This window comes from Anser brachyrhynchus (assembly GCF_964034855.1).
Source record: "Anser brachyrhynchus genome assembly, chromosome: 2".
NCBI classification, from domain to species: domain Eukaryota; kingdom Metazoa; phylum Chordata; class Aves; order Anseriformes; family Anatidae; genus Anser; species Anser brachyrhynchus.
Genome location: NC_137695.1, coordinates 38,868,718 through 38,895,505, shown reverse-complemented (window position 1 = coordinate 38,895,505; position 26,788 = coordinate 38,868,718). Strand labels below are relative to the sequence as shown.

Here is a 26,788-nt window from a genome sequence, read left to right as displayed (position 1 = left end):
CGTAGGTAAATTTGTTTTGGATTCCACATTTTTAACTTAGGGAACAAGTATTTGCCCACTGTAGAATATAATAAAAAATTATAATTTGGGATTCTCTTGAAATGTTGATGTTTCTGACTTAGAGAATAAAAATTATTTCTTATGCACTTGTACCAGATTTGAATCAGCATGTTATTGGTAATCATTCAGAATTATTATTACCTTTATTTTTTACACCCTTCTGCTGAAAGGAAGTACAGTTATGGGGTGAATTCTCTGTAGAGCTGTGTATGTGTCCTTGTGTCTTTCCTCTTAACAGTAGAGGAGACTTTGAAGATTTGGGTCTTTTATACCAAATTTCATGGCATACATGAACTCATGCAGGTTACATAAATTCAGGCAGTGTCAGTTGTTATATTTATAAATAAGCGACACAGAGATTTGTTTAATACAATAAGTAATATTTTGGGTATTGATACTCTAAAGTATCAAAATACTAATAGTAGTTTCAAGTTACCACGGTTTGCAGCTGCCAAATAATTCAGAAAATAAATAATTTATTATTTACTTCTTTCTCAGACTTGTCTAAAAACAGCTTGTTTTTTTTTCTCTCAGCTTCCTCCCCCATCCAAAATCATTTGTTCAATTTTCTCATGCAGTTTTTGGTCTATTGCTTGTTTTTGAACAGTATTTATCTGAAGTACAAGGACAATTCGTTCTGACTGGACATTGAATTTATATGACATGCTGCATAAAGATACTCTAGAGATGGGATGAAAGCAACAGTAGAGCCAGATTTCTAGTGCAAATACTGATTCCTGACTACCAGACATTTTTCTTACTACCAAAGTTATTAAATATTTGTTTAAAGTTCAGTTCTTCCACAGACATTGTAGTTAACCAGCTAGGAAGAATGTGTTGTTCAAAGTGACCCAAAACTGGGAAGAAATCGAAAAATGAACGTTGAAAAAAATCCAGGAAAAAGATATGAAATATATATATACATAATATATTTTGGCAATATTCAACCAAATCAACTTGAAAGAACACAGAGTAGTATCCCCATATCCTACAAATTGTGTTAGCTAATCAAATTAGTATTTGCAGTTAGCTACATAACTATTTGCAGTATTTGTTACTTATTGTGACCAACGTAGGGAATAGAAAGGAAAAATACTAGGAGCCTAGGCAACATTAGCCTCAGTATGGTGAAGAAATAAGTATACTTTTCATATGCAAGTGAAGCCCCACTGAATTCCAGAGGAGTTCGATTTTGGCACACTTCACCTTTGCAAAGCTGAAAATTGTCATTGTACCGACGGGAATAGCTAACATCCAAGTATAAGTACAGGTATAGTCACCTGTGGTTTTTATATGAAAGCACAGAAATTTGTTTTGCTTGCTGTGCTTCAGAATTTATCACAGCTTGTTCAAGGATATATCGCATTTAACTAAAATTAAGGCAGCACTTTAATAACTGTTGCTGTTTCGAAGTTATTTTCTAATATTGATGTAATATCTTCTGACTTTTTTTTTTTTTTGCTAAAGCAAGTGAAAATGCTTGTTTAAATTTATCTACTGTTTTCTGAGATAAAAAGCTAGCTCAGGCTTACCACTGACATTTTTGAAACTGCTATAAGCATATTTGTGCCGTGTCAAGGGACCATATCGTGCCATCAGTTGTTGAAGGCAGAAGACCTCACCGAAATCAGTCAGGAGTTCTGCACCAAAAAAAAAAAAAATCTGATGTTAAGATATGGTCTCAGATGAGGAGAGAGATTTGCTTTCACTGTAAAAGTTACGGAAGGAAGTGAATTGTAAACTCAGAGTAATTTAGCTTAGTATTTTGGTAATAAAGATGAACTTCAGTTGAATTGGCTGAATATGTTGGTACGTCATTTTACACATTTCTGCTCTATAGTATGAATACAGAATTTGTGGTTTTGTTTGGGGGGGAGGGTGCAGGGGGTAAGCGAGGGGTGGTTCTACCAGCTTAGCATAGTAGTTCATCATTTGGCCATCATTTTCAAGATTTTTTTTAATTTTTATTTTGGGGCAAAAGTGTTGCCTGGAAATATTTCTGCTTCCGTTTTGCCCAAAGGGAAAAAAAATGGTAAAATTACTACTGAGAACTAAATCGTTTGGTGTTTTTTGTTGTTGTTTTTTTTTTTTGTTTCTAAATTAATGTCTATTAATAGGACAGAAAAAACCTCAGCCACACCTAAGAAAATTGTAAGGGTGTTCAGTGTTCTTAATCTCTTCTTGGATAATTTCCACCCTACCCTTACCTTCAAAATGGTAGTTTCAAAACCGTGCATTTTTCAGGAATGTGCCTTGCGAAGTTTAATCAAAGAGGAGGCCGGAAAGCTATAACTTGCGTGCACCATACGTGCACAATAGCACAATTGTTGTGGGCAGCAGAAGTAGCTTTGGAGGCTGGAACGCCTCTCCTTGCAAGAAATTTCACAGTAGTCCTACTAGGAAGGCTTCAGTGCACAGTCAGGTCTGAAGTTTTATTTGTCCTTCAGCAGTTGCTATTCCAGCTCACTGGCTGCAAAGAAACAGGCTGAATCCTGTTAGTATCCCTTTGTAATGCACCCTGGAAAAGTTTGTTGAGTCAGGATCTGTGCAAGCAGGTCCAAGTTTCACCTCAATCTTGGCTACCAAATGTGTGCGCCAGTCTCTCAACTTGCTAGAGCAATTTTGGTAAATTGAGCTATACATTCAGAAAATTTCAGTAAATTACATTTCAGTTGCCATTCAGCTGAATTAATAAATTTAATATCTTTTCCAGCTGCTGTCGGTATACTGGATGGTTCAGCTTTTTCCCAGGCACTTTGCTGGGCAGAAATGGTGTTTGCGATCAGCTTGCTGGTCCAGGTGGCACCAGGCAGCCATGCGGTGACAGCACCGATGCAGGGTAGCCCTTGAGAGGATGCAGCGAAGCGCAGTGCCCCTGCTCCAGCCTGTCCCACAGACTCCCCCCAGCAGATAGGCTCGGTCTGCCCCTGCAGAGCTCCTGTTAAACCAGGAGGCTTTTCACGCTGCTTGGTTCTTCTTGAAAGAGCTGGAGAGGAGCATCGGCATTTGTTCCTCTGAACCACCTTCAGAGTCTTAGACAAATAAACAAACTCCTCTCCCATTTCTGCAGTGTTTGTAAATGCAAACATGAGTCAGGAAATGGAAAGCTTTGGTTCCCACCAGCGAGTCTGACATTTGACTTGAAGGCATAACTTAACCTAGTGCATGGCACGGTGACATCTACGTGCTGCGCAAGTGAGGAGGTGTTAGTCATGGTTGTGGTTGGAACTGTAACTCCGAATTGCCTGTCTTTGTTTGTGTACACTTTCAACCATAACATTTGTTGCTTGAGCTCAGGTTCTGCTGTACGGAGGTGACCTCTCATCTCCATCGTCGTGAAAGGAGGGGGAGTGCTTTCTGCTGCTTTTGCCATGTCTGACTATTGTAATTCTTCTCTTCCCACAAGTGACAGTTTTACATCTCAAGGTTTTTGACTACTTCTCAGTGTTTCTGCCAGATACCTTTCTCTCCCCCTCCTTTCTCCTTCACCCCCATACTTGTTTAAAATATTAGCTGCTAGGATTTATTGCATTTTGTTAATGTATAATGCCTTCTCTCCTATGTGAAAACTTCTGTGTGTTTAGGACAGTGCTCATACTAATTCTGGGCAACTGCTATTTCAGAGAACACTTGGATGCAGTAAATGGCTCCGCATAATTTTAAAACAAAATCCAAGTTTACACCAACCACCTTCTCAGGCACTTTTTTTTTCTTCCACTTTGTCTTTGGCTCACTTTATTTTCCAGTAAAATGAAAAATGAAGATGGATTATTCAAAATTGATAACAGTAATGGACCATCATGTAATGTTTTATTGAATTTGAGTTCTGTAAATTATGTGGTAGAGAGAAATTTGCCTGCTTAAGTATAACAGAAATTGCCACTGTATTCATATAATTCTTCGTACTGTAATTTAAGAAAAAGAACACTATCCATATCACTATTGAATAAAAGGTAAAAAGGTGCTATTACACTATCATGACGGCTCTCCTCTTGCTACTAAGCGACATAGATAAATGTGTCTGCTTATAACTTCCTTGGCAGGGATCCAGGCCTGTGGGTGGAGCTTGCAAATAATCCTCCACCTGGACATGGGGCTTAAGCACCCCGCGATGGAGGCAGATAGCAGTTGAGGACGTTCTGCATATTTTGGGGAGGTTTGGGCAAATTGCATTTTTCTTCTGGAAGCTTTGAAGTTCTGCGAGGCTGATAAAATCTATTTGAATCAATGATTACGTTCAAAGAGGAGACAAACTGGGGGCCAGACAGGCAGCGTTTTTGTTCACTTTGGCAGACACTTTTGTTTATCTCCAGTTTTAAAGAATTCATAATTAGCTTTTGAAAGCACTGATAATATTTATTGAACATTTTTGTGCTATTAGTAATGAATTATACTTGTGATGACGTGTAAACTTTCTTTTTTCAATGGGTCCTGGTAACATCTTAAGAAAATACATTTCCAGTGTGAAAGAGGGAGGAAGAGCAAAGGGGACTCTGCCCCTGACAGTTTCTATAATCTCTGCACCAAATGGCATGGATCTTCTGTGCGACCTGAGGTACAATATCAGGAGACCACACCAAGACTTGCAGCTTTTCAAGCCAGTTCAGGCCTAGTAAAATGAACGGTAAATTACTGCATGTAGGAGGCAAGACTTAAGAGCCAATGTATTCTTTCTAGGATTTTCCCATTTTACTTGTTGTCCAACCGTCTTTAGCTGGATTTTGTTGCTCAAAAAATTGAAGCAGTAGCAACAAATTAATATTTAAAGCCGGCAAACTGTATCGTAAGACTTGCCCTGTACCTGGTACTACACCTTTTTCATCTGTTATTTGCATCCATATTCTGACCTTTTCATTCAAAGCAAGCACCTCCTCCTGCCTTCTCCCCACACTCTCATCTCCCCTCTTCTCTCCATATCTGAGTCCTCTGCTGTGCTCCCAGCTCATGCAAAGATTCACGCCAGTGATGGGGAAAAGGCAGGGGAATGAATACCTAATGACATTTCCTGCATAAATCGTTAATACTGACAGACACAGGGGAGGGGAAAAAAAGTTTTATTTTTTTATTATTTTCTAGTATGGTCCAAAGTATTTTTCAAGGACGTTTTCTGTGGTTGACAGTGGGTTGCTGGAAAGGAGTCTTCCTTCCTGCCAGTGACCAGTTCACTTGTGTTTAGTTTTCCTTTCTTCTTTTTAATCCTGGAGCGCTTGTTTTCAGCACAGTAGCAGTCAGAAATCACACGTTTACACCTTAATCATACGTCCTGTGCTCTGCGGGCAGCTCTGCCTTCTCTTCAGTGGCACAAAATCATTTTTGATGCTCTTTGGAGGATGGGTAGCATAACCCTACCATTAACAAGCAGTAACAGTGTGAGTACTTAGGTACAAAAGTACATAAACCTTGTAGGCAAGAATTTAACTTCCATATTTGCTAATAAGTCTATTGTTGAGGCTAAACAAAATTTTAAAATTTGTACTCCACCCAAATTATACTTTTGTCTGTAACTCATTTATTTACCTTCTAAATAGTTTCTGCCTGGACACCAGAAAAGAGGAGGGATGAAGAACAGTGGTAAGAAAGCATCCACCAGATTATTATTATTTTTTTAAGTTTACCTCCAAATTATCTTTCAGACTCAATGCTGGAAGGACGGTTTGTGTTTTCCATGCCATTTCCCTCCTGTGTGTGCAGACCCATATGGAGCCATGAGGACCACGTGGCCCCAACATAGTGATTAGCACCTCTGTCCTCATTGCCCCTGGGAGGCAGAGAGGTGATGGGGCAAACACAGAGCTCAGAGCCACGCTGGTGGGTGCTGACCTGCCTGAGCACAGCTGCCTGGGAGTGGTAGCTTTGCAGCAGTATCTCCATAAGGGGCTTTTGCCTGATAAAAAAGGATATTTTGGGATAGGAGACAACTGCCATAGGTGGTTTCATAGGTGTGAGCATCAGACTCATCATCAGGAGCTGATACTTCGGCCGTAGCTTTCTGTGAATGGCCATCTACAGTCAGAATCATCTCTCTTAGCTTTTTTATTACTCCCTTCTTACACCTCCACCCTTCACACCTCAATTACCCCCAAATAACTTAAATGTTCTTTAGGAAAAGGAACATTGGGTTGTGTTCTTTAATGTCACATCAATGTTCCCTTGTTACACTGGCATTAGAAGTCTCTCATGCCAAGCCTCTCCTTGCCCCTGCATGGCAACAAAATGTATTTTCAAAAGAAGTTCGTGTTTGCTTTTGCAAAAATTACAGTTTTCTTACTGCAAGTTTTGTAACTTCAAGACAGCAGAGCATTTTGTACGCCTGACGTATTTAAAAGGAGAATTTGGCAGGGGGGAGACTTCAAGAACCTGTTGACGTTAAACTTCTAGTTGCACTCACAGGTTCATAAATATTTCATCTTTTAGAGTAATTAGGTGTCCCAGACCGCCAGACCTGCTCCATTGCGGAGAACCGAGATGAAGTGATTACGCAGGGAACCTGGCGTGGTCTGTATGAGCCGGCGGCAAGCTATCGTCTGCAGCCTGCCATTCCCAGCTCACTGCTGCCTTTGCCCTCTGTGCTGGCTTTCTTTCACTCCCCAATGCTCGCTTTTGTGTGTCGTTGTTGGGCTCTGAAAGTTGTCAAAGGACAGCAACAGTAAATGGACTTAGGAAGTGGGACCTGCACAGCAGGTGCTCAAATAAACAGCCCAGGCAATGGACGGGGTGAGGATTAGGATAGTCTGGTGAGGGGATGAGGGTGGTGGGAGGAGGAGAGGGGCACACTTCTCTCCTTTCAGTGGCCAAAAGTCAGTTTTGACACCTGTTGTTAAACTCTGATATAAAACTCTCTTATCTAAGTATTGACTTATTAAAAATTTAGACCTGAGTCAGTTAAGCCTGCAGGACCATTACGAGTTTATCATCTCAGATTAGCTGTGGAATATCACTTCCTTTCAAAGAGCTGTTTAAAGTGCTAGAAATGTGGAAAGCCAATTTCTTTAGGTTTGCTATGTGCTTTGTCTGGGAAGCCTGAGAACAGCACAGCATCATGCCTCTGGACTATGTGTGTTTCACTTACTCTTAACTTCTTGTGATTGTCTGGCAACTGTGAAAGATTTCATGGCAAGTTAAGCCAGTAAAAGGAAGGAGACCTATTAGGCAGATTCAGTTTGCGTTGTATGTAAAACAGATGCTTAATAAAATTAAGAGCACAATTGAGGCTCTCTTCTCTGCTACCTAAATTGCCATTAATATATTCCTGTGTGGAGTGGATAGTACATTTGGCCACTCTCGTTCCAAGCCCAGTGGAAGGAGATCTGATGAGCAACGGCTGTGCAAAGGATGTTTTCACCAGGCTAACTGTCCAGCATTTTTTCTCCTCCCCCTCCCTACAGGGCTTGCTCTCAGAAATCCTCCGAAAGGAAGAGGATCCCAAGACTGCCTCGCAGTCCTTGCTGGTAAACCTTCGGGCTATGCAGAACTTCTTGCAGCTGCCAGAAGCTGAACGAGATCGAATTTACCAGGACGAAAGGGAAAGGAGCTTGAACGCAGCCTCTGCCATGGGCCCCGCACCTCTCATAAGCACACCGCCTAGCCGGCCTCCACAAGTAAACTGCTCTCTCTGTCTTTTGGATTTGCTTGTTGTGCTTTCTCCATATCCCGCCGGGTGATGCCTTTCTTCAGAACTAGAAAGCTTTTGCTGTTGAATTCTTTAAACGCTCGCAGAATCATTATTTGCAGTGCATGTCACAAATTAAATTTAAGGAATGTAATGGATGATAGTAGCAGTTCATTACTAGCTATTTTCTAGTTTTAAGATAAACTCTATCCATTATGGCCTCCACAGAGTTTTTTGCTCTTTCTATTGAGACATGAGCTTTATTTGGTCCAGGAACGTGCTGGTTTTCTGTTGTTGTCTTTATTTTTTCCTATAATTCTCAGGTATTGTTTTAATGATAGAGTTTTAAATAGGGATTTTGAAGGACCACTAAACTGAGTGGGAGTGAAAAGCAGAAGTATGAGCACATTGTATTACCTTAAAAACTATCTTCCAGAAAACAAACAGGTAAAGCTAAAGGTCTGGGGGGAAAAAGACTCCCTCCTAAAATGCTGGGGGCACCTTCACCAGTTTGGGCTGGGTAACAAAACAGCCTTGCTCTATTCATTGCACTAAAAGACTGGGATATGTTCTTTAAAGCTTCATTTAGTTCATGTTCAAATGAAACTCCTATTGATTTCCATAAAATCTGGTGGGACTATTTCTTTAATTCTCCCCAAATGAAAAAGTCTGATAGACTGGTATCCAGAAATTCAATGGTGCAGTTCTTGTGTCTGTAAAGGAAATTCTTGATGCTGGTTTTAGGGTGCATGTGAAATAAAAGTGTGAGCTATAGGAATGCATGTGATTTCCATAAAGACGAAATGAAGCTGGGAAAGAAACACTCCAAAAAATTCTGTACCTTTTCTGAAATACTCTGCATTGCTGTGGCTCAGGGCTGTACCTTTACAAGGACAAACCAAACTGATCTACAGATAGGTGGAAATCATGCCGTCCTAGATTCACTATGCAAAGCAAGGCTTTGGGACTGTGAAAATTTTGTGACGGTTGAATGTATAAACTCAGGGCAGTTTTTTAACTAAACAGGCTCAAGCAAGTGCCTAGGACTATATTGTGTACCTTTTCTGAATGCTACAAATTTCCGCAGATTATTTTTCAAATATTCCTGTAGCTAATGGATGCTAGGGACCACACAAGTAATGAATAATGAGAACATAGGAAAAGGGAGGACAGAAGATCTCTTCTGACCTGCTACAAGTACTTTTCACAAGAAGAAGAAGAAAAAAAAAAAAACAGAAAGAACAGACTGTACTAATGGTCTAATTTTGCTATCATTGACTGAGTTTAGTCTGTGAAATCCACTATAGATACTCTCCAAGATAAAGGAAGAGAGTCTATTTACATAGTAATGCTTTAGTGGGAAATAGTTAAATATAGATAACTCTGTTTAAAACAACATTTAAGTTTGGTTTAATATCTGTACCTGCTCCCACAGCCCAGGTAATTCAGAGCAAAGGCTAACCCTCCTCCTTAACTTATCTCTTTCTGCCAAGGTAATGTCTCACTCTGTCTCAAGTGGTCTTGGGCAATTTCACAGCTAAAGAACAGAGTTAATTACAGGACCTTCCAGAAGGACTACCTCTGACTCGACATCCTTGTATTGGTTTTTATTCACACTTTAAACTGAATAAATTTTCAGCCAGAAAGGGAGACTTAGGGTTGGTTATAAGTTTACTGGCAAAACATACTATAAGTCCACTTTTTTCTTTTTTTTTTTCTTTTTGGTGTTGGTGTTGGGAAGATCTATGTCTCTATTGTGTATTTGTTTACATTTGCATTTCTTTTTCCTGAGACTCCAGAGTATTGTTAACCTAATCACAACAGTTAAAAGTAGAAACAGCATATGGTTTTGTTTGGATCCTTTTTAAAAGGAAAACAGGTTAACAAGGAATCCTTATAGACTAATACTAGAGTTCTGTAGAACAAAACAAGTATTTTTCTAGTTATTGTTCTTTGTCATTCAACAAAATATATAAGCACTTTATCTATTGGATGGATCAGGGATATAGATACCTCCAAGTCAGGATGCTGCAGAACTGTTTTAATTTGTTGTGAGAATTATCTGCCTATAAACACATGTAGCACTTGCCAGCTTCTAGTAGGTGTTCTGAGCCCTAAGTTTGAAAATTGAAATGTCCATAGTTAGTAACGTAAGTACAACACTTAATGCTAGAAATAATAATGAAATTATTCTAGTAATTGCCCTAGCAAATATAATTTTACAAATTGTACCAGAAACAAACAATAGTCAGGATTCTGCAAAATTATTAATGCAAGCTACTGCTCTGATTGCTGTCCCTCCACGCCCCAAGAAAAATGCCCACAGTTTATTGAATATTTGACACTAAAGAAATAAAACTACTAACATCCTTATTACTAAAATTATTATAAACAGTTATTTAATATTCACTGTGTAGGAATAGAGCATAATATTTTTCTAGTTTAGCTGTGAACTTCTTGGATAACTATTGAAAGACAAAACAGACCATTTATCCTGACAACAGAATTTAGGCAAGAGCCAACATATTTAATGTTAAATCTTTAGACCAGTGTAACATTTGAAACAATTAAACTATGAAACCATGAAAAATGGGAGCTAATATGCCACACATGAAGGTTTATTTTGCAATTGCAAGTTATCAGTTTCGGAAGGATGTGAAAATAAACATCCTGAAAAGGATCTATTTTGCATTTTTGTGTTGCCAACTGGTGGCCAGACAGTAGAGCAGACTTAACCGTTTAGCATCTGGGCTTGTTCAGTGTGAATTTTGCATACTATTACATGCAAAAACAGAAAGCGTGACCTTGGAGGTCTGATAGGATAGTAGGAACTCACCAAGCACAAACCCCAGTGCCTGAGTTAGAAGAAACTGCATTGAATTTATCTCATTTTTACAGCATTCTTACTAGTTACTACTTGAGCTAATGTATCTGGATTGTTTCCAGTTCTTTTTTGAAATCCTTTAAGAAGCACTTTGTCCCCTTTACTTTTCCCTTTGTCTCTGACTTAAAAGAAAAAAAGCAAAATTTTACTTTTACTTTTTTTTTACTTTTTAATTTATTGAAATCCTTAGCCTCTAATGCCTGAGCTTTCAGGAACATGTTTAGCCCTCTAAGCTGGTCAAGTTTTAAAAGTCTGCTGCCATCTTTCACTCTGGTGGGCTAAGCACAAAGAGACAGGGTACACAAGAATTTTCCCTTGGATGTTGTTCACCTTGCCACCTCCTGGGGCAGAAGCCTGTCTGTCAGGCTCTTTCCTGGGGCAGTGGAATATATAAATATTAGCTTCTCCATCAGGTAGATACTGCATGGAGAGCTAGTTAAACATTTCCAACCTAGAAGGGATTAAAAAAAATCTTTTTTTTTTTTCTTTTACTCATTTCTTTCTCCCTCCCCAAGACCTTCAGCTTGCAGATCACCCCAGAGTGGTTCCTTTTCAATATTTCTAAGTCAAGCTCAGAGAATGGGTTAATGTCCACACACATTGCATGGGAATGGGAGGGTGTAGGGATACTTCAGGGGATGCTGAGTGTCAAATTGGGTTCAGGGTAGATGGAGTTCCCCATGGAGTTGCTAGGGATGGCCTTTCCCTCTCATCAGGATAGTTCAGGGGCCATGGAGAAAGAGTGCCTCCTCCTCAGTACAACTTGTAAAGGATGGAGACTGGTGACCAACTTACAGATTTTCTTCTGCAGTATATTCTAGTTAAAGCTTGTTAGCCATCCTGCAGTTATGAACAGTTCTTTCTCAGAACAAGTAATCTCTAATTTCTGAAGAGCTGAGGAAGAAGTCCTCTCCCCACCCATATTCACCACCAAAAAAAAAAAAATGTGCTAACTCTAGGGGCCCATCATCAGCCCGTATAAAAACAGAGTACATGTAAAGTCAAGAGTAGAGTATAATTTTAGCAGACGATTGTTTTAAGAAATATCCACAAATTTTACGTGGTTCTAGGTAGTCAATGTAGAAAAAACTTTCATTTTCATAAATATTATCCTGGCCTCCCTGTGACTACAAATAGGGTTCCTACATGATAAGCAATTTCAGCTTGGATCCCAGAGATAGGATGTCACTTTTGACTGATCTTGAGGAGGACACAGCTTTGGTGTTTGAGGACCAGTGAACCTCCATTTCAAGGAACTTCACATAATGACAGCTCCCTCGAAACTTCACAGTGGAGACGTGGAGTTCAAACACACAAACGTCACAACCAGCAAAATTTTTTATTTTGCTGCAAGAATTCAAAATTTAGGTTGGTAGCCCTTGTGCCAAGTTGCAATTTAATGAAATTCAAAATGAACCAAATAATAAATGCAGTCTTCTCCTTCCCCCGTGAAAACCACCATGGAGGAGAGTTAATGGAAACACTGACACTTAACTATAACTGCGCTTCCAGGCGCCAGTGTAATAATGGAGTAGTAAACCTTGTCCTGATAAAAGCTGTTCTGAAAGCAACAGCATTTATTGTACCTCCTCTGCTATTTGCAGAGTAGAACTGAAAAGTAGTTTGTTTTGCCTGGAATGAACTACTTTATGAATTTTAATGTACGATGTAATATTAAAAGCTAAACCAGGATTAAAGAAGATTTTTGTTCCCAAGCTAAAACAGTACTTATGAGAATGTGTTATAAAAGATTTTTTTGTTTCAGTTTTGGTGAGGAAGAAATGAACATCCATATTTGTGGAAACCTCTTCAGATTGGTTATTTCTTCTACAATAGCCTCTACTTTGTTTAGGAAAAAAAAAATAAAATGAATCCAGAATTTCTTGCTACTGTGATTGGCCTTATTTGATGATAAGATATGTACCTAGGCAGGCCAGGAGGGGATAGATGTGTTATTTTTTGTCCAAGTGTTTTTAAACAACTAAATTGATTGGTGATAGGAAGATGGTCAAATGAGTTTCTGATTCTCAGGGTGTTACATTTATAAAATAACACTCCCTTGTTCTGTAAGTATTTGCAAAACTTGGTTACTGTCAAAAAAAAAATTAGCTTATCTATGATTTCGTTTCTAAACAGAAAATGTGGCTATATGTGTGGGTGGGGTGAGAGGTTGTGTTTAAGTGTGGATGAGATGGGACATTATGTTTTGTTTTGTTTTTCTGTCCAAAATGAATACTGTTTTCACCTCCTCTCTCAAGTCCTGAGGTTGCACTGTTCAGGGCTTTTTTTTGTTGTTGTTCGTTGTTTCTTTTTTTTTCTTTTTCTTTTTTTTTTCTTGTTTTGAGGAGGAGGGTGTTTTTCAACCCAGCTTCAAACAGCCTCTAGCTTGAACTCAATTCTAAATTCAACACAGCAGGCTAGATGCTTGCTATGTATAAATTATGAAACACTTTTATGTATGGATATTCTCCAAGAGGTTAATTAGCATTATTGCATGGAATTCATCAGACCAGAGCAGACCAATGGTCCATCTAGTCCAGCCATAGTCTATACCTGATCTTTAAAGAGAAATTGTTAAGAAGCAGGGGAAGAATTTTTATACTTGGCCAGTGATGTAAATTGGAGAGGGAGAGGATATGGCTGTGAAGTACAACTCTTGATAATCCCCAAGCCCACTATTTTATAACTTTAAGACTTTCATTCTCCCGAAGATCTGTGGGCTAATAGGACATTTTGATGAAGGTATTAGTGTTTTCTGTTGTTCATTTCCTAATTCAAGATCAGCAGAAGGCAACAGGGCAGTATGAGTCTTTTTTTTTTTTTTAACTTTAGAAACATTAGATGCCATTGAGTTTATTGTCTTCTATAAAGATAGATGTGATTTAACAACTAGAATGAGAGTTTTCAGTAATTTCTGAGTTAAACACATATCCATACTAAATTGAACGTGGAAAAGTATGGACCAAGACCCACGATTTAAATTGTCTCCAATGTGGTGTGTGAATTCTGTTCTTTGATGACCTGGCTGTTCACTCCACAGCTCAGTTCAGTAGTCTATGAAGTACTGCTATGACATGAAGCTGTCTTTTGAAGCTGAGTAGCAATCAAAAAGTCAGCATGCTTACAGAAAAGAGAGATTTTTATCAGTAACACAAGAGCAAAGCATCTCCTTCCCAAAAGATGCCATGGAATTGTATAACCTAGCAGAGTATCTTCGTCTCTTCTTCCCCAGAGAACCCTCCAAGATTAGTTACAAGTTAGAAGTATTTCTTTTGGAAGGAGTGAAATAACTTTGTCAAAATTTAAATCTCTGGTCCAAGACAATGTGTTGACAAAGCCATCACATTTTAGTTTTCTAAGTTAGCTTAGCCTGATTTTTACGTGTGCAGAGTGAGGGCTGTCTCCAGTAGTAAATTTAATGTCCCCATTGTTCATCAGTTATCTTATAGCGAGTCATTTCCATTTAAAGGTTATAAAATTTCCACTGATTTTGTATTTTTCAAATTATATCACTGCATGGTGTTCAGGAGATGCACCTGCTCTTGTGGCCCCACGCTAGTCTGCTCAGTGTGAGGCATGTGTTTTCCCACCCTGCAATGTGAATAAGAGGATGTTCATGGTGCTGCTCCTCATGCTGCTCACTGCCTGGTGCCAGGAATGTTTCTGAGCAGCCCTTGGCCCAGGCTTGACCATCCTCTACTTCAGTATCACCCATTAAATGTCACACTGCAGAAAAGGAAACACCTCACTGTCCTGGTCACTGCTGCAAGGTACTGGTTGTTTTCAGATGGAAAAAAGTCATGTGATAAACTGTATGATGAGTTCTGGGATTTTTTTTTTCTATTTCCCTTTTGATTTAGAATTCCTGTTTTCAGACACTAGAAAGACTAATGCCTGCCAGTAGGAGGCAGGTGGAAGCATGTGCCTTGTCCTTGCTGAGGTTTTGCCATTTGCTGCAAATGATGAGGTGTTAGCACAGCGCTGGAAATGCCTGATAGACAAATAAGGCTCAGCAGAAGTGGCATGCACTCCCAGTTTCTGGGCTAGATTATTTTATCTTAAAAGTACCACAGAGGATAGTTAGGCTAAATTGAGCATGACATTTCTAGGAAAAAATGGACTGATGATTTGCCTAAGTATTTCCCTCACCCAAACCCTTTCCTTCTCATATTGGGAGACCTGTGTCATGAAAGCTCATATAAAAGTGAGATTAGAAGATGAATTGCCATGCTTTAATGATTTCCCTTTGAACTCCAAGGGACTTAAGAGCACAGGAAGATGCTGACTTGCTCTGGATTAAACTGATAGTGAAACTGGTTTTAGACACATCCTTGAGAGTAGGCTGAATCACCCTCTGGAATTGCCTGTCTCTGTCCATTAACTTAGAGGTAGCCTGAATGACTAACTTAGACGAGACAGCTAACTTCTGAATGGCGAAATTAATTCAGCTCCCAACAACTTCAGTATGAACCAGTTTGAACTGAAATCTAAAGGTTTGATTTTGTGTCATCACCTTGAGGGTTCTTGGCAGAAATACAGTCTTTCCTCTGAAGGTCCTTAAATCTCAGGCAATCACTGCAAGAGGAGATCCTAAAGAAAGATGCTGTCCTTAACTGTTGACAATATTGTAGGGATATTCTGATGTGTTTCTCAGTGTACTTGCTAATTTTTTGTACCTTTCAACTGATACCGCACAAACTGCAGATGCAGCTAACATAAAAGAGGCAATATCGTAGTCATTCTGCCTTATTTTCGTGTTATTTTCTTTAAACTGGATTGCAAGAAGAATACATACTTGAAAATGCGTATTTGATGTATGTAAGTGAAATAAAACCAGCATTAATAGTTTTAAGAAAGGCCTATCTTGATTTCATGAGTGAGATTAAAATATGCATTAATCTAAATTGTTGCTTTCTTAAAAACAGCTTAAGAATTAAACTGATCAGACAATATGTTAAAAAGTTAAATCTAAAGCAGCGAATTTTCTACATCACAATTCTTTTGAGTGTACTGGACATGAGGCATTTTTCTGTTGTTCTTTATTTCATTGGAAATGCTTTTATGCTACAGTTAAATTTTTTTACTTAAATTGCGTGGGGCAAAGAAATCTTGTAAGGATTCACAAGTCTCTACAAGATTGACAGATTTCCACCTAATTTGTTTTATGATATGGAAATTCACAGTGGTCAGCTAAGAGTAACTCATATTTCAGATGCATTCACCTGTTACAATATGCTGAATTTTCTTGTTTCCCAGTTGCCTGAACTATGGATAACTTATAATGTTAAGTTACCGAAAAGCTGAAAGAATATAAGAGCAGTACTGAATAAAAGGAATAAAATAGAAAGGGGAGAGAATGAGAGGAAAATAATTTTTTCATAATGAAAAATGTCTCATAACATATATTTTCTAGGTCAAAACTGCTACTATCGCTACAGAGAGGAATGGAAAAACAGAAAATAATTCCATGAACATTAATGCTTCCATTTATGATGAGATACAGCAGGAAATGAAGAGAGCTAAGGTGTCTCAGGCACTGTTTGCAAAGGTGGCAGCAACCAAAAGCCAGGTAAAGTTCCTGGGGCGCAACGGCCTCTCTTTTTTCCCCATCTGGTTTTGACCTGCTTCTGTGTAAATTATAGTGGCTGGACGTGGGTTAGCATGACAGCACACTGCCACAATTTGGAGTTCATGGTTGAGTTCAAAGGTAACGTCTGGGTACTGTTTATTCACTGTCCCATGCAGCTCAGCAAGTGCTGGTTTCATAAATACATAGTTGGCATGGATGAGGCAGAAACGGTGTGCAAGCTATCTGTAGTGGTGCTGAAGTAGGCTTCGGTGTTTTGTTAATTACATGGGCTGTAACAAGGAACACTGGGATTGTGATTTTTGTTAAAATGGTGAGTCAGAAACGGGGTTTGGTGAGGCTGTGCGTTGAAGGTGGGGCAGAATTGTCCATGTCCAGAGGAAAAAAAAAAAAAAGGAAAAAAGAAAGGAAGAAAAGGAAAACACGTGGTCATACAAGGTACATCTGAAAAAGCATGTCTTTGTGGCTGCTTGGTTACTTGCACTCGGGCTTACAGTCATATTGCATATTCAGTTTTAAGCCTCTGTTATGTGGTTTTCTATGCTGTTTTCTTCAACTGAAGAATTTCTGTCAAGTTTAGTGGCAAGAGAGTGAAATCAGTGAGCACTTGTTGGTTGTGATTACCATAAGTGACATGTCTTCTGAGAAAGATCACTAGAGTATGCAAAAGCATTGATGTAAGTGAGAATGTACTCAAAAAGCAACTCAAGGAAAAACATGTAGAAAAATGGAAACGAATAGAAACACAGTTATACCAACACTTGAAGGAAATGGTAAAGGCACCACTCCTTGCAACATTAAATCTTCACGTCAGATTAAATGTTAAGTCCAGTTAGTCACTTTTCCTTTACTTTTCTAAAACTCACTCTTAGAAAAACACATCCTCTTCCAGAGAAAGCTGGCAGCTATCAGTTAGACTGGTGTTTCTTGGGCCTTCAGCATTTCGGTGTTGATTTTCTTTTAAATTTATTTGACTTTTGACATCTATGGTGTTCGCATTTCGGAGTTTACTGCATTTTGTTGTACAGAAAGGATGTTGTCTCTTAAGTTATATGCTGTAAGGAGTATTTAAAGGGATATTTTGGAAATGTTATATCAAAATGATTAAACTCAAGCTGTGGACTGTAAAAATTATAGCTTTATAGGCCACATGCCTGCCTACCCTTCAATCACTGTCAAAGTGATAATTTCTACAATAATATGTTTCTTTTATTGTGGGATTCTAAACGCCAAGTGCTGTTTAAACATTAAACTGAATTGTTTATGTTAGTGCTGTACTCAGTGTGTCATACATCAGGCCACTATAATCTCCCATGGAATGTAAAAATTCTGTCATGAATCATGGCTTGTATATCAGAAATTACTGTAATTTTGATTGGAAATTACAGGGCTCTTGAAATGTTTCTAATTATGATAGAATGTTACAGCAGCTCCCAACCTGTGTGCTCCTCAGATGTCTTTATTTACATGTCAAGACCAGGGGCTAGAGAGCTGTCCGTTTTCTACACCTTCCCCATCCCTTTGCAGTTCTCCACAAAACTAAGGTATGAATCTGATCTACTGGTCCACATCATTTTGATCTGAGTTTATCTGTCATAGAGTATTTATTTAAGGATGTAATCTTAAAATTTCTAGGCAGGACAGCTCTTCCAATTGTGATTTTAAAAGAGACAGGTAATCCCTTTTCAAATCAGCACAGGAAAGACAAAGGCTTCCGAAGGATGAAGGGCATTCTTTTTAGAGTATTAGTATAAAATTTCGATTCTTGTGCAGGTTGTGCATAAGGCTGTACAAAACAAACAAGAGAAAATGCTTAGTTCTTTTCCCTTTCATTGTGGAAATTATGCCTCTATTTTCAGAGGTTGTGTTTTCTCCTGGATTTAAGCAAGCTAATGTTATTTATTTTTTTTATTAAGGAAGTTCTCAAGACCATACTTAGCCAAAGTGGCATTTGTAGTAGAAACCTGTCTCACAGAAATAACTTCATAGGTGACTGGATGCATTTTGCCTCCTCTAACCAGTTCAGTACTAGTCAGCCAATCAATATATTTTTTTAAATATGTAACAAAGCCATGTATAGTAAAGGAGATATCTGTCATGTAAAAAAATCTTCATTGGAGCTTGTCAGTAGTACAGAGAAATATTTCTTGGGGCAAAGAAGTCTGTCTTGCATGAACCAGAGACTTGTTCAAACATATTCTTTAAGAGGCTCTTACATAGTTCTTTTTTTTTTTTTTTTCATTTGGAGATATTGGTTTCTCACTCAGGACTGGAAAACCTGGGGTAATCAATTCCAGTTAAAATTAAAAGTCTGGAGAACACACAGTAGAAAATGATGTGCTGGTTAAAAATGTTTTTTTTTTAAACCTCACCAAAATTGAATATTCTTCTCCTATTTAAAAACTTGATTAACTGCTGAGTGTAAGGTCTGCAGTTTTGGTATAAAACAGTGTGTGACCTAAAGCGGTGACCAAGTGGACAAAGATAGTTGTTTGCTGGAGGGCTTTTTTCTTTTTCATTTAAAAAAAAAAAAAAAGTAAGAAAATGGTTTGTGTCAACATTAGATTGGGCCTCTAACTAAGCAGCCAGCATCTGCAAGGTGGCTGGGCTTGCCCGAGTCAGGAGACTGCAGATAATGTTCTGCTGACTAGAGCACTTTGAACAGAAGAGCTGTTAAATGATGCGCTACAGAAGTTTCTATTTAGGTAGCGCCGAGGTAAAAATCGAGAGCATCCTCCCTTGTGCTGTGTTAGCGCCTTTGGCAGCAGTTACCAGCTTCACTGAGGACCACGCGTGGTCCTGATGCTCCACGGACCCGGCGGGCGCAGGGGCTGGGTGCAGCAGAGGTCGTAGCACAGGGCAAGGGAAGGATGACGACAGCAGGAAGAGATTGCAGTGATACCAGTGAGATCTAGTGCTCTGCCCTAGGTGAGTGGTGATTTGCATACTTGCAGTTTCACGGCGCGCTTTGCTGGCGACTCACTCAAAAACTGCTGGTTGACTTCTCTGAAGAAACGGAGTTGAATGAGTTTGGGGTTGTAGCTAGGACATTCCTCCCAGTGTTGAATTATTTTCCCATGTAGGGATATACGCAATCTGTGTATTTCAGAAAATCCTATGTATTTAAGGATCAATATATTATCTGCAAAATAAAGTCAAATTCTGTTAAATTCAAAATATATACTTTATATATACTTAATATACATAATATATATGTAATAAAGTATATATACTTAATGTATTAAGTATTTTTAATGTATTTAATGTATTAAGTATATATATATACATATATATATACATAATATATATATATTAATATATACTTAATACATTAAGTATATATACTTTATTATATATACTTAATATATACTTTAAAAGTTACGATGATCATACTAAAGAATTCAGGAAGATATCATAATTAAAAATGCTTGGACACATAATATATTTGGGGGGATTTAGAATTGTAATCAGCAAAACACCTAACGTCAGTATTTAAAGTCTTACATCTTTATTGCATTTGGCCTGCATAATAGGCCTACAATTTTTTTTGTTAGATTGTGTTGAAAAGAGAGCTTTAGAAAAACACATACAAATAAAAGACAAATATTTATGAAGTGCTTTGTCTCTGCTCCCAGGGTTGTTTTTTTTTTTTGTGGAAGAAGGGCAGTACTAACAACATTATTTGCTAAAATTTAATCAGCACACCTGAATAAGTCAAAATGAAAAGAATCCACACACATAACATTTTGTGTGGTATGCATTACTTTTACAATTTAATCATATTGGGGTTTTATTAAATTTATTACCTAACAGTCTGATTCAAATAATTCTGAGAGCACATTCTTAATTTCGTTACTTCAAATTAAAAAAAAAAAAAGTTGATTTGTGTAATGATCATTAAGGCATCATGGTTCAGTAACTGTGCATTGGTTACAATGTTTTCATGTGGGAGCTAGGGATGAGGGTTTTTTTTGATGGTGACAGATGCTGAAATCTAATTTTATTCCATAAAAACAAACAAGGAAACAAACAAACAAACAAAAACCTAAAAGCCCCGAGAGATAAGGGAAGTAGAGACTTGTAGTGCTCCTATATTTTTCTGTATTTTGAGAAGTTATGTCTATGTCTTATTCTGAAAAGCTATGGCCTACATGCTGGTATGAAATAGGGAAGAAAGCAAAACTTTGATGAAAATCAGTTTGTGTTGCAAAAGCTGTCTTAAATTTAAGAAATTACAGTTTGCAAAACCTGAAGTGATACCAACTTCTGTATCTCTGAGAGTCCCATGCACTATAATATAAAGCTGTTCGCCTCCTTTATTATAACTAAATAATTTTAGTTTATAGTACAGTAACTAGGTAAAATAGATACCCCTCTGCAGCTCCAGTCTTGCAGATTACTGTGCACGTTGCAGATAGGTGTCAGATGCCCTTCCTTCTCCCTGAATAAAAATGCCTGTATGTTGAAGCCTGTGGCTGCCGAGGCACTTGGCTCTTCCAGGATCACACTCTGATTTTAACGTTGGAGTAAAACAAATAAGAATTTAGCCAAACTTCCAGAAACATCACGTAATTAAAGAGGGTTTTGACCCGTTACTTCTGAGCTGTTGCACAGTGTTGCCTAATTTCCTGTCCCTCCGTCCCCGTCTTTCAATTCGGTTAGGCAGTTATCCTCTTTGAAATGAGTAGTTCTGCATGCAAACCATGGAGGTGCCATCAGTGGTTTAGACCGCGCTATAGACTCCACCCTAAGCCATCACACAAGTATTTCATGCAGTGGTATTTTATCAGAAGTGTTCGACTTAGCCTTAGTATGCACCTGGAGTTTCCTCCTCTGGAGCTCTGCATGGGAAGGTGCATGGGGTAGGATTGAAAGAGCATCTCCCACTTGCGAGTAGATTGGAAGGAGTTAAATGGGAAGGGAATGCTAAACATTGGCACTAAAATTGCTTTTGGCATGCAAATACCATGCTTTTCCTGACATAAATATTTTCAGAATAGGCCATTAGAGTTCAGGTATATAAAACCCTGCTTTTACTGGAAATTTTAATGTTGTAGTAAACCCAGAGATTTATAGTGAAAAATTGATGTCTGTTATCTCACTTTTATCTTTTAACCAGCAGTTTTATAAATGCTATATCTTTGATCTGGCTTTTTCCATCTAGAGACTGAGCTATATACTCTAATAGGAAAGTCGTTTTTAAACAGCTTCCCACATTGAACAAGCACGGTATTGTGGATCTGGCACGAAGATGTAACATGCCATTACTGCAGATATATAACGATCTATTCAACTATTTTCCAAGGGGGGTGGGGGGGGAGAACCTTTTTATCAGCAGGAGTAACCCTCTGGTAACAATGTGGCTTTAAGAGGGGTGGTGTCACAATTTATTTCCAAAGCTGTTTCCTCCCAGAGCTGCATCTCATGCTGTCCTGGGGCGGTCCAGCCTGGGGGCTCTGTCCTTCACCCCACTTCTCTGTGAAGTTGTCTCCTGCTTTGTCTCCCTCCGAGCAGCTGAGTCACTTCCTGTTTTTAAATGTTGGCTTAAAACCTCTTTTTTTCCCCCTCTCAGCTTACAATGGGCTCTCTGTGGAGTGGGGAGGGATGCTGCACAGGCAGCCACAAGGTAGAAATAAAAACGTGCTCGGAGGTCTTCCGCCATCCCTCGCTTCCACCTGGAGATAAACCCCTCACCCTCGCGGGAAGGCGAGATAGCAAGCGTTAGCAGCAGAAGCACACCATGCAACAGCCTCTCCCTTTATTTTTTTTCCACGTCCCCCCCTTCACTCCCCGCGGGGATTGCTCTGGCAGTTGAAGACGTGCCATGAGCAGCAGGAGCTGGGATGGGATCGGGTGTCAGCAGGGACGGGAGAGGAAGAGTGTGAACCGAGAAGGCAAGATGGGCTCCTGTGCTTGATCAAGAATGGCCCCATAAAGCAGCGTGTCATTCAGTGAAACTGTGAAACTTGGCAGATAAAGCTGATTTGCTTCTTTCACAAAATATCGTATGGCAGAGGCAGTGTGTTCTGCCTCGCCCGGGTCGGATGCAAGGAGATTTTCGGGTTTCTATTTGCAGGAACAGGAGGAGTGCTTAGAGCACTCCAGGTCCTTCCTCTGCCCATGTCTTAATTTTGTTTACATTGTGTTTTCTCAGAAATAAAGGTTAAAACCTTAGGAAATTTCCTTAGGATTTTTTTTTTAATTCTTTCTCAGGCAATAGAAAAATGAGGTCCAGTTAGCCGGTTTATCGCTTACCCCAGGGAGAACCTGAGAAGGGCTGGCGGCAGTCCTGGCCATCCCTATTTTATGGGTATGACCTTGGTTAAGCAGGTTGTCTTCAGCAAGTCTTGGGTTCCCACTCATAAAAAGTAGACAGCAACTTCTTGAATCAACAGCGATACGCTGAAGAGTGTAAGCCTTAAAATCTCTGAGGCGGTTCATATCAGTGTGCAATTGCCCACGGAAATATGTGTGGAGGGAAAAAAAAAGCATTAAAACCCTGATATAGTTGAAGCCAAAGAAAAAGGTTCAGCGTGGAAAATACTTCACTCGTAAGAGGACAATACTGACCACTTAAAGCCGCTCCTGGAGGCCAGGCAGCCCTTTCAGGACATACGGCAAAGGTTGGGTTTGTTGACATATGGATTGAAGAGCAAGAGCATGCTTCCCAAGCATGCTCTATATGTGGGGTCAAACAGCTCTTGCAAGAGGTTCCCGGCGAGGCAGGTTGAGGAGCTGGTAGCAGCTTCCAGAAGCGCCGCATTTTTGAGCCCTAAGGAGAGATTTCCCAGAGGAATGCAGTGCACACCTGCCTGGCATTACTCAAGAGTTAATGCTTAATTCCTTCACGGTCTCATCCTGCAGCGCATCCCTTCGAGGCGCTAGGGTTGGGGCTGCTGAGTGCTGGGCAGGATGCGGCCCCATCTCACAGGTGGCCGGGAGCATCACTCGCGGCTTTTGCTTGGGTGGTTTTGTCCGGTGGAAGGAGCACGGCGTGGGGGAGAAGCGAGGAGAGCTGCAAGTTTAAGTTGTCAAATGTACAAATGACAAAAGACAGCCAAGTAGGGAAAGCTTTTTACAAAATATAAAATTCTGTTAAGGAAGCAAGACGGCACAACATAAGGAATGTTTGGTACATGTTATTGCAACTGAAAAATCAGAGTATGGAATGAATTATAATGTAACATAATCCATAATTTTACAGTTTTCATTTTGAATTATTTATCTTATTTGATTTGATTAAAGATAAAACCGGCTAACAATATCTTGAACATCTCTTCATGTCTTAATGGCAAATGAAAGATGTCCTTATTATAGCTTCCCAATTTAAAAAATTTTATTTGTACCATTTCTGTATAATTCCCGTTTCTTTTTAAAGCACATTTCAGACATGCATTGTGTACACACGATTCCATAACCCATCAGGCTTCAGTGTTGCCTCAGTACCTCTGATTCAGTAAATCAGATCATAGGCAGCATGCTGTCATATAATAAGGTGTCTGATCCTTATTACCAGTTTGTTGATGCACAGACTCCTTCAAATTGACCATTGCAACACATGGTTTCCCCTGAAACTAGCTGTGATAATTAGCGTGGCTCTAATGAGACAGAATGTCACTGATCTTGTGCTGAACTGTCGAGTATCGACGCTACGGATGGGAACTGTCAAAGCTTGCCATCTGTGACAGAGCTTGGCATATTCCATTTGCAAGGTAGAGCATGCTCAATAGACTGTTTTTAAACAAATGGTCCATTTCTTGATTAGGGCTCTGTGTTCTGCTACCGTGGAAGACTTTATATTAGAGTGAAACTTTTTTCTTTTTCCTTTTTTTTTTTTTTCTTTTTCTTTCCTTTTTTTCCCCTTTTTTTGCTGGGGTAAGCTCATTAGGAAATGAAAACGTTACTAATTCTCAATCCGGTGCCTTCAATCCTTTTAACTGTGGCCTATCAGCTTTTTGGGGAGAGGCGGGGGGAGCCGATAATGTATTTGTTCTCCTTCCTTCCCTGGTTATCTTAAGGTGGTTATTCTAAGGCTAGCACTTTTTCCGGGCTTTTACCTGATTTTGAAGCAGTGAGGAATATGGACAGTGTAGTTTTAAGAGATAGAGGAGCAAAAATTAAACCAAAGTCCTGGATCCCGTGAAGTGGGAGCACGTGCGGCCGGGATGAAAGCATCGAGCCAGTCGAGAGAGCAGGGCGGCCAGGCTCCCGAGAGCAGCCCTGCAACGCGCTCTGCTAGAAGTCCAGCGCTGCTTATCATTCCAAAATATGCTTTGTTGCTTTTTATTTCCTCCTTCCCTGGCAGACCACACAGGGCTTGTTCTGAAGAACATTTTCACTAATCTGATCAGGCAGCCAAATACGCCGGGAAAACTGCTTTAATGATCCCACTAATTACCTCAAGTCAATATGAACTGTATTATTAGACTGAGGGAAAATATTCCATTAGGTCTCCCCCTTGGGAGTTTCTCCGCTTTGTGATGTCACTGGAGCCTTCGCCCTCTCGCTTGTAATTAATTTTATTTACACACGCAGGCACGCACAAGGTCACACCTGCACAACCGGAGCTGGCCGGGGAGCGAGTGGCACTCAGGCTTAATCAGATCTGTCATAATTACCATTCTGCATGTTTCTGACACACGCTGTGAAATATTTCAATTTAACTGCCGCTACCAGCACAACCAGATGTAGTGTGAGTGTGGCTGCATTGGAAATATTATTCCTCAGGATAAACTCTCTCCTCCTCCTTTTTCCTCCCACCCCCTCTCCCTTTTACAGCTAATGTGGCACAGAAGCTGATGTATCCTGTAAATCTTGAATGCAGCGCTAGATTGATAACAGCAGATTAGACAGTTTAACCACAAACAGCTTGTTCATTTTTCACAAATGAAAACCACATGTGGTGTAACTAAAATTTCAGGCTCCTTTTTTTTTTTTTCTCCTCTTTGGTTGTTGTTTCCTTTTGTGTGTGTGTGTTGAGGTCTGCCTTTTGCTGCAAAGGAGCGAAATAAAAGGGTAAACATATAGGGGGGGAGAGACATTGCTTTCTTTGGAGATTATTTCTCTATGACCTTTATTAAAAACCTTCCTTGCTTTGGCAAAGAAATCCGATATCACACGGGGGGGGGTGCCTCTCACTCTGAGACTTTCTAATCTCTATTTTATGCCCACTTATTAAAGAAGTCATCCTACTGTGCTGTTTTTCAAAATAACATGCCAACAAACACCTCGCTTTAAGAAGAGCTGCTAACCAAAAATGGAGCCTTTGCTGCCACCTGAATTTAGCAGAAATAAAATTTTCTGCCAAAGTTTTTCTCCATGAATTTTGTCCCTGTGCTATCTCTTTCCTTTTCCTCCTCCTTTGGGGAGAAGATACTGGTTTTTAAAGAATTGTGAAAGTATTGAGAATTTTGGCAAATGAAGAATTGATTTTTTTTTAATGAAAACATTCCAGTATTACTTATGAAAATAGGTTATGATTGGGTTTTTAGAGTCAAAATGTTGTCTATAAATTGATATTTTTTTTGAGAAATTCATTTTTTTTCAGTTCAATTGTTCAGCTTGCCCCAGTTAAACAGCCTTCAGTACTTAGTAAGGCTTTTTAAAACCATCTACTCTTTAGCAGATCACTGTTGGCTAGTTTTCTTACACAAAGAAAAAAATAAGCAGTTTTGATTGAAAGTTTTAATTAAAAGTGTCTAAAACATTTCTTACAGCAAGACAAAAAAACGTGCGTGTTGTGCAACTGAGCAGATTCCCCAAATGATGCTGCAGGTATTGTCAGGTGAGATGAGTGGTGCCACACAGCTGAGAGGCATCCAGGGGAGGCTTAAAAGAAGTGGCTTCAGTAAGCGAGCGCTTTAGCCGTTGCCACTGACTTGCGATGAGGTGGCAATATCGAAAGTGCATGAGATGTGCAAGGAAGAGCTGGCTGAAAAAAAGCACACAGGGTAGGGTTTGAATGCCACAGATGGCCCGATTTGCAGGGGAAAATCTCGCTACATGATAACCCCCCAGCTTGGTGCAGGCAGAGAAAATGCCCCAAGCTGTGCCCGCACAGCCCGGCCCCAGCGCTGAGCTGCAGCAGGGCAATGCAGGTGTGCTGCCAGCCGCCCGTGCTTCGTGGCACCGCCACCTCTGGGACAGATCCCCGGGGTCCCTGCGGACCCTACGTGAGCAGGTAACCTCTGTAGGTGCAGCAGGAGCCATGGAGGTGCCGTGGATTCTGATGCTTCCAAAATAAGTCCAGGGTGAGTCAAAGAGGGGGGGAGGAAGCGAGAAAGCTGAGCGTGAACTGTCAGGATGTTCGCAAGGGTCCAGAAATCCATCTCTCATTTCTTGCAAAACTATTTGAAAAAAGCAGTGCAGTCTGGAAGCACTGGATTGCCGAGAGAAAGAAAGTGCAGCACCCTCTCCCACCTCCTTTGAGTCTTTTGTTTTCAATTTCTCTTTCCTAGGTAGAGGTGTTTCGTTTCCTGCACTCCAGATGCGTGAATCAGCTCCTCCTCAGGCAGCACCTGCTGTCTGCCTGACAAGAGGTGCTGTTTCTGGCAGGATGGATTTTCTTAATCTCTCTTCCTGCTTTCTGTATCCTCACCTTCTGTTTTGCTTTCCTCTCATTACCTTCGCTAATTCCTCTAGCTACACC

The 26,788-nt window shown here is 39.7% G+C and overlaps 1 protein-coding gene across 6 annotated transcripts in view; it reads left to right on the top strand.

Annotated features, from left to right (window-relative positions):
• The window catches only part of SATB1 (SATB homeobox 1), a 93,192-nt gene that overhangs the window by 50,157 nt on the left and 16,247 nt on the right, over positions 1-26,788 (top strand). For all 6 annotated transcript variants that reach the window (XM_080580996.1, XM_080580995.1, XM_080580999.1 and 3 more), the window contains exons 8-9: positions 7,446-7,658; positions 15,967-16,122. In XM_080580996.1, coding sequence (XP_080437122.1) covers positions 7,446-7,658; positions 15,967-16,122 — 369 coding nt within the window. The remainder of the gene's footprint in view (positions 1-7,445; positions 7,659-15,966; positions 16,123-26,788) is intronic.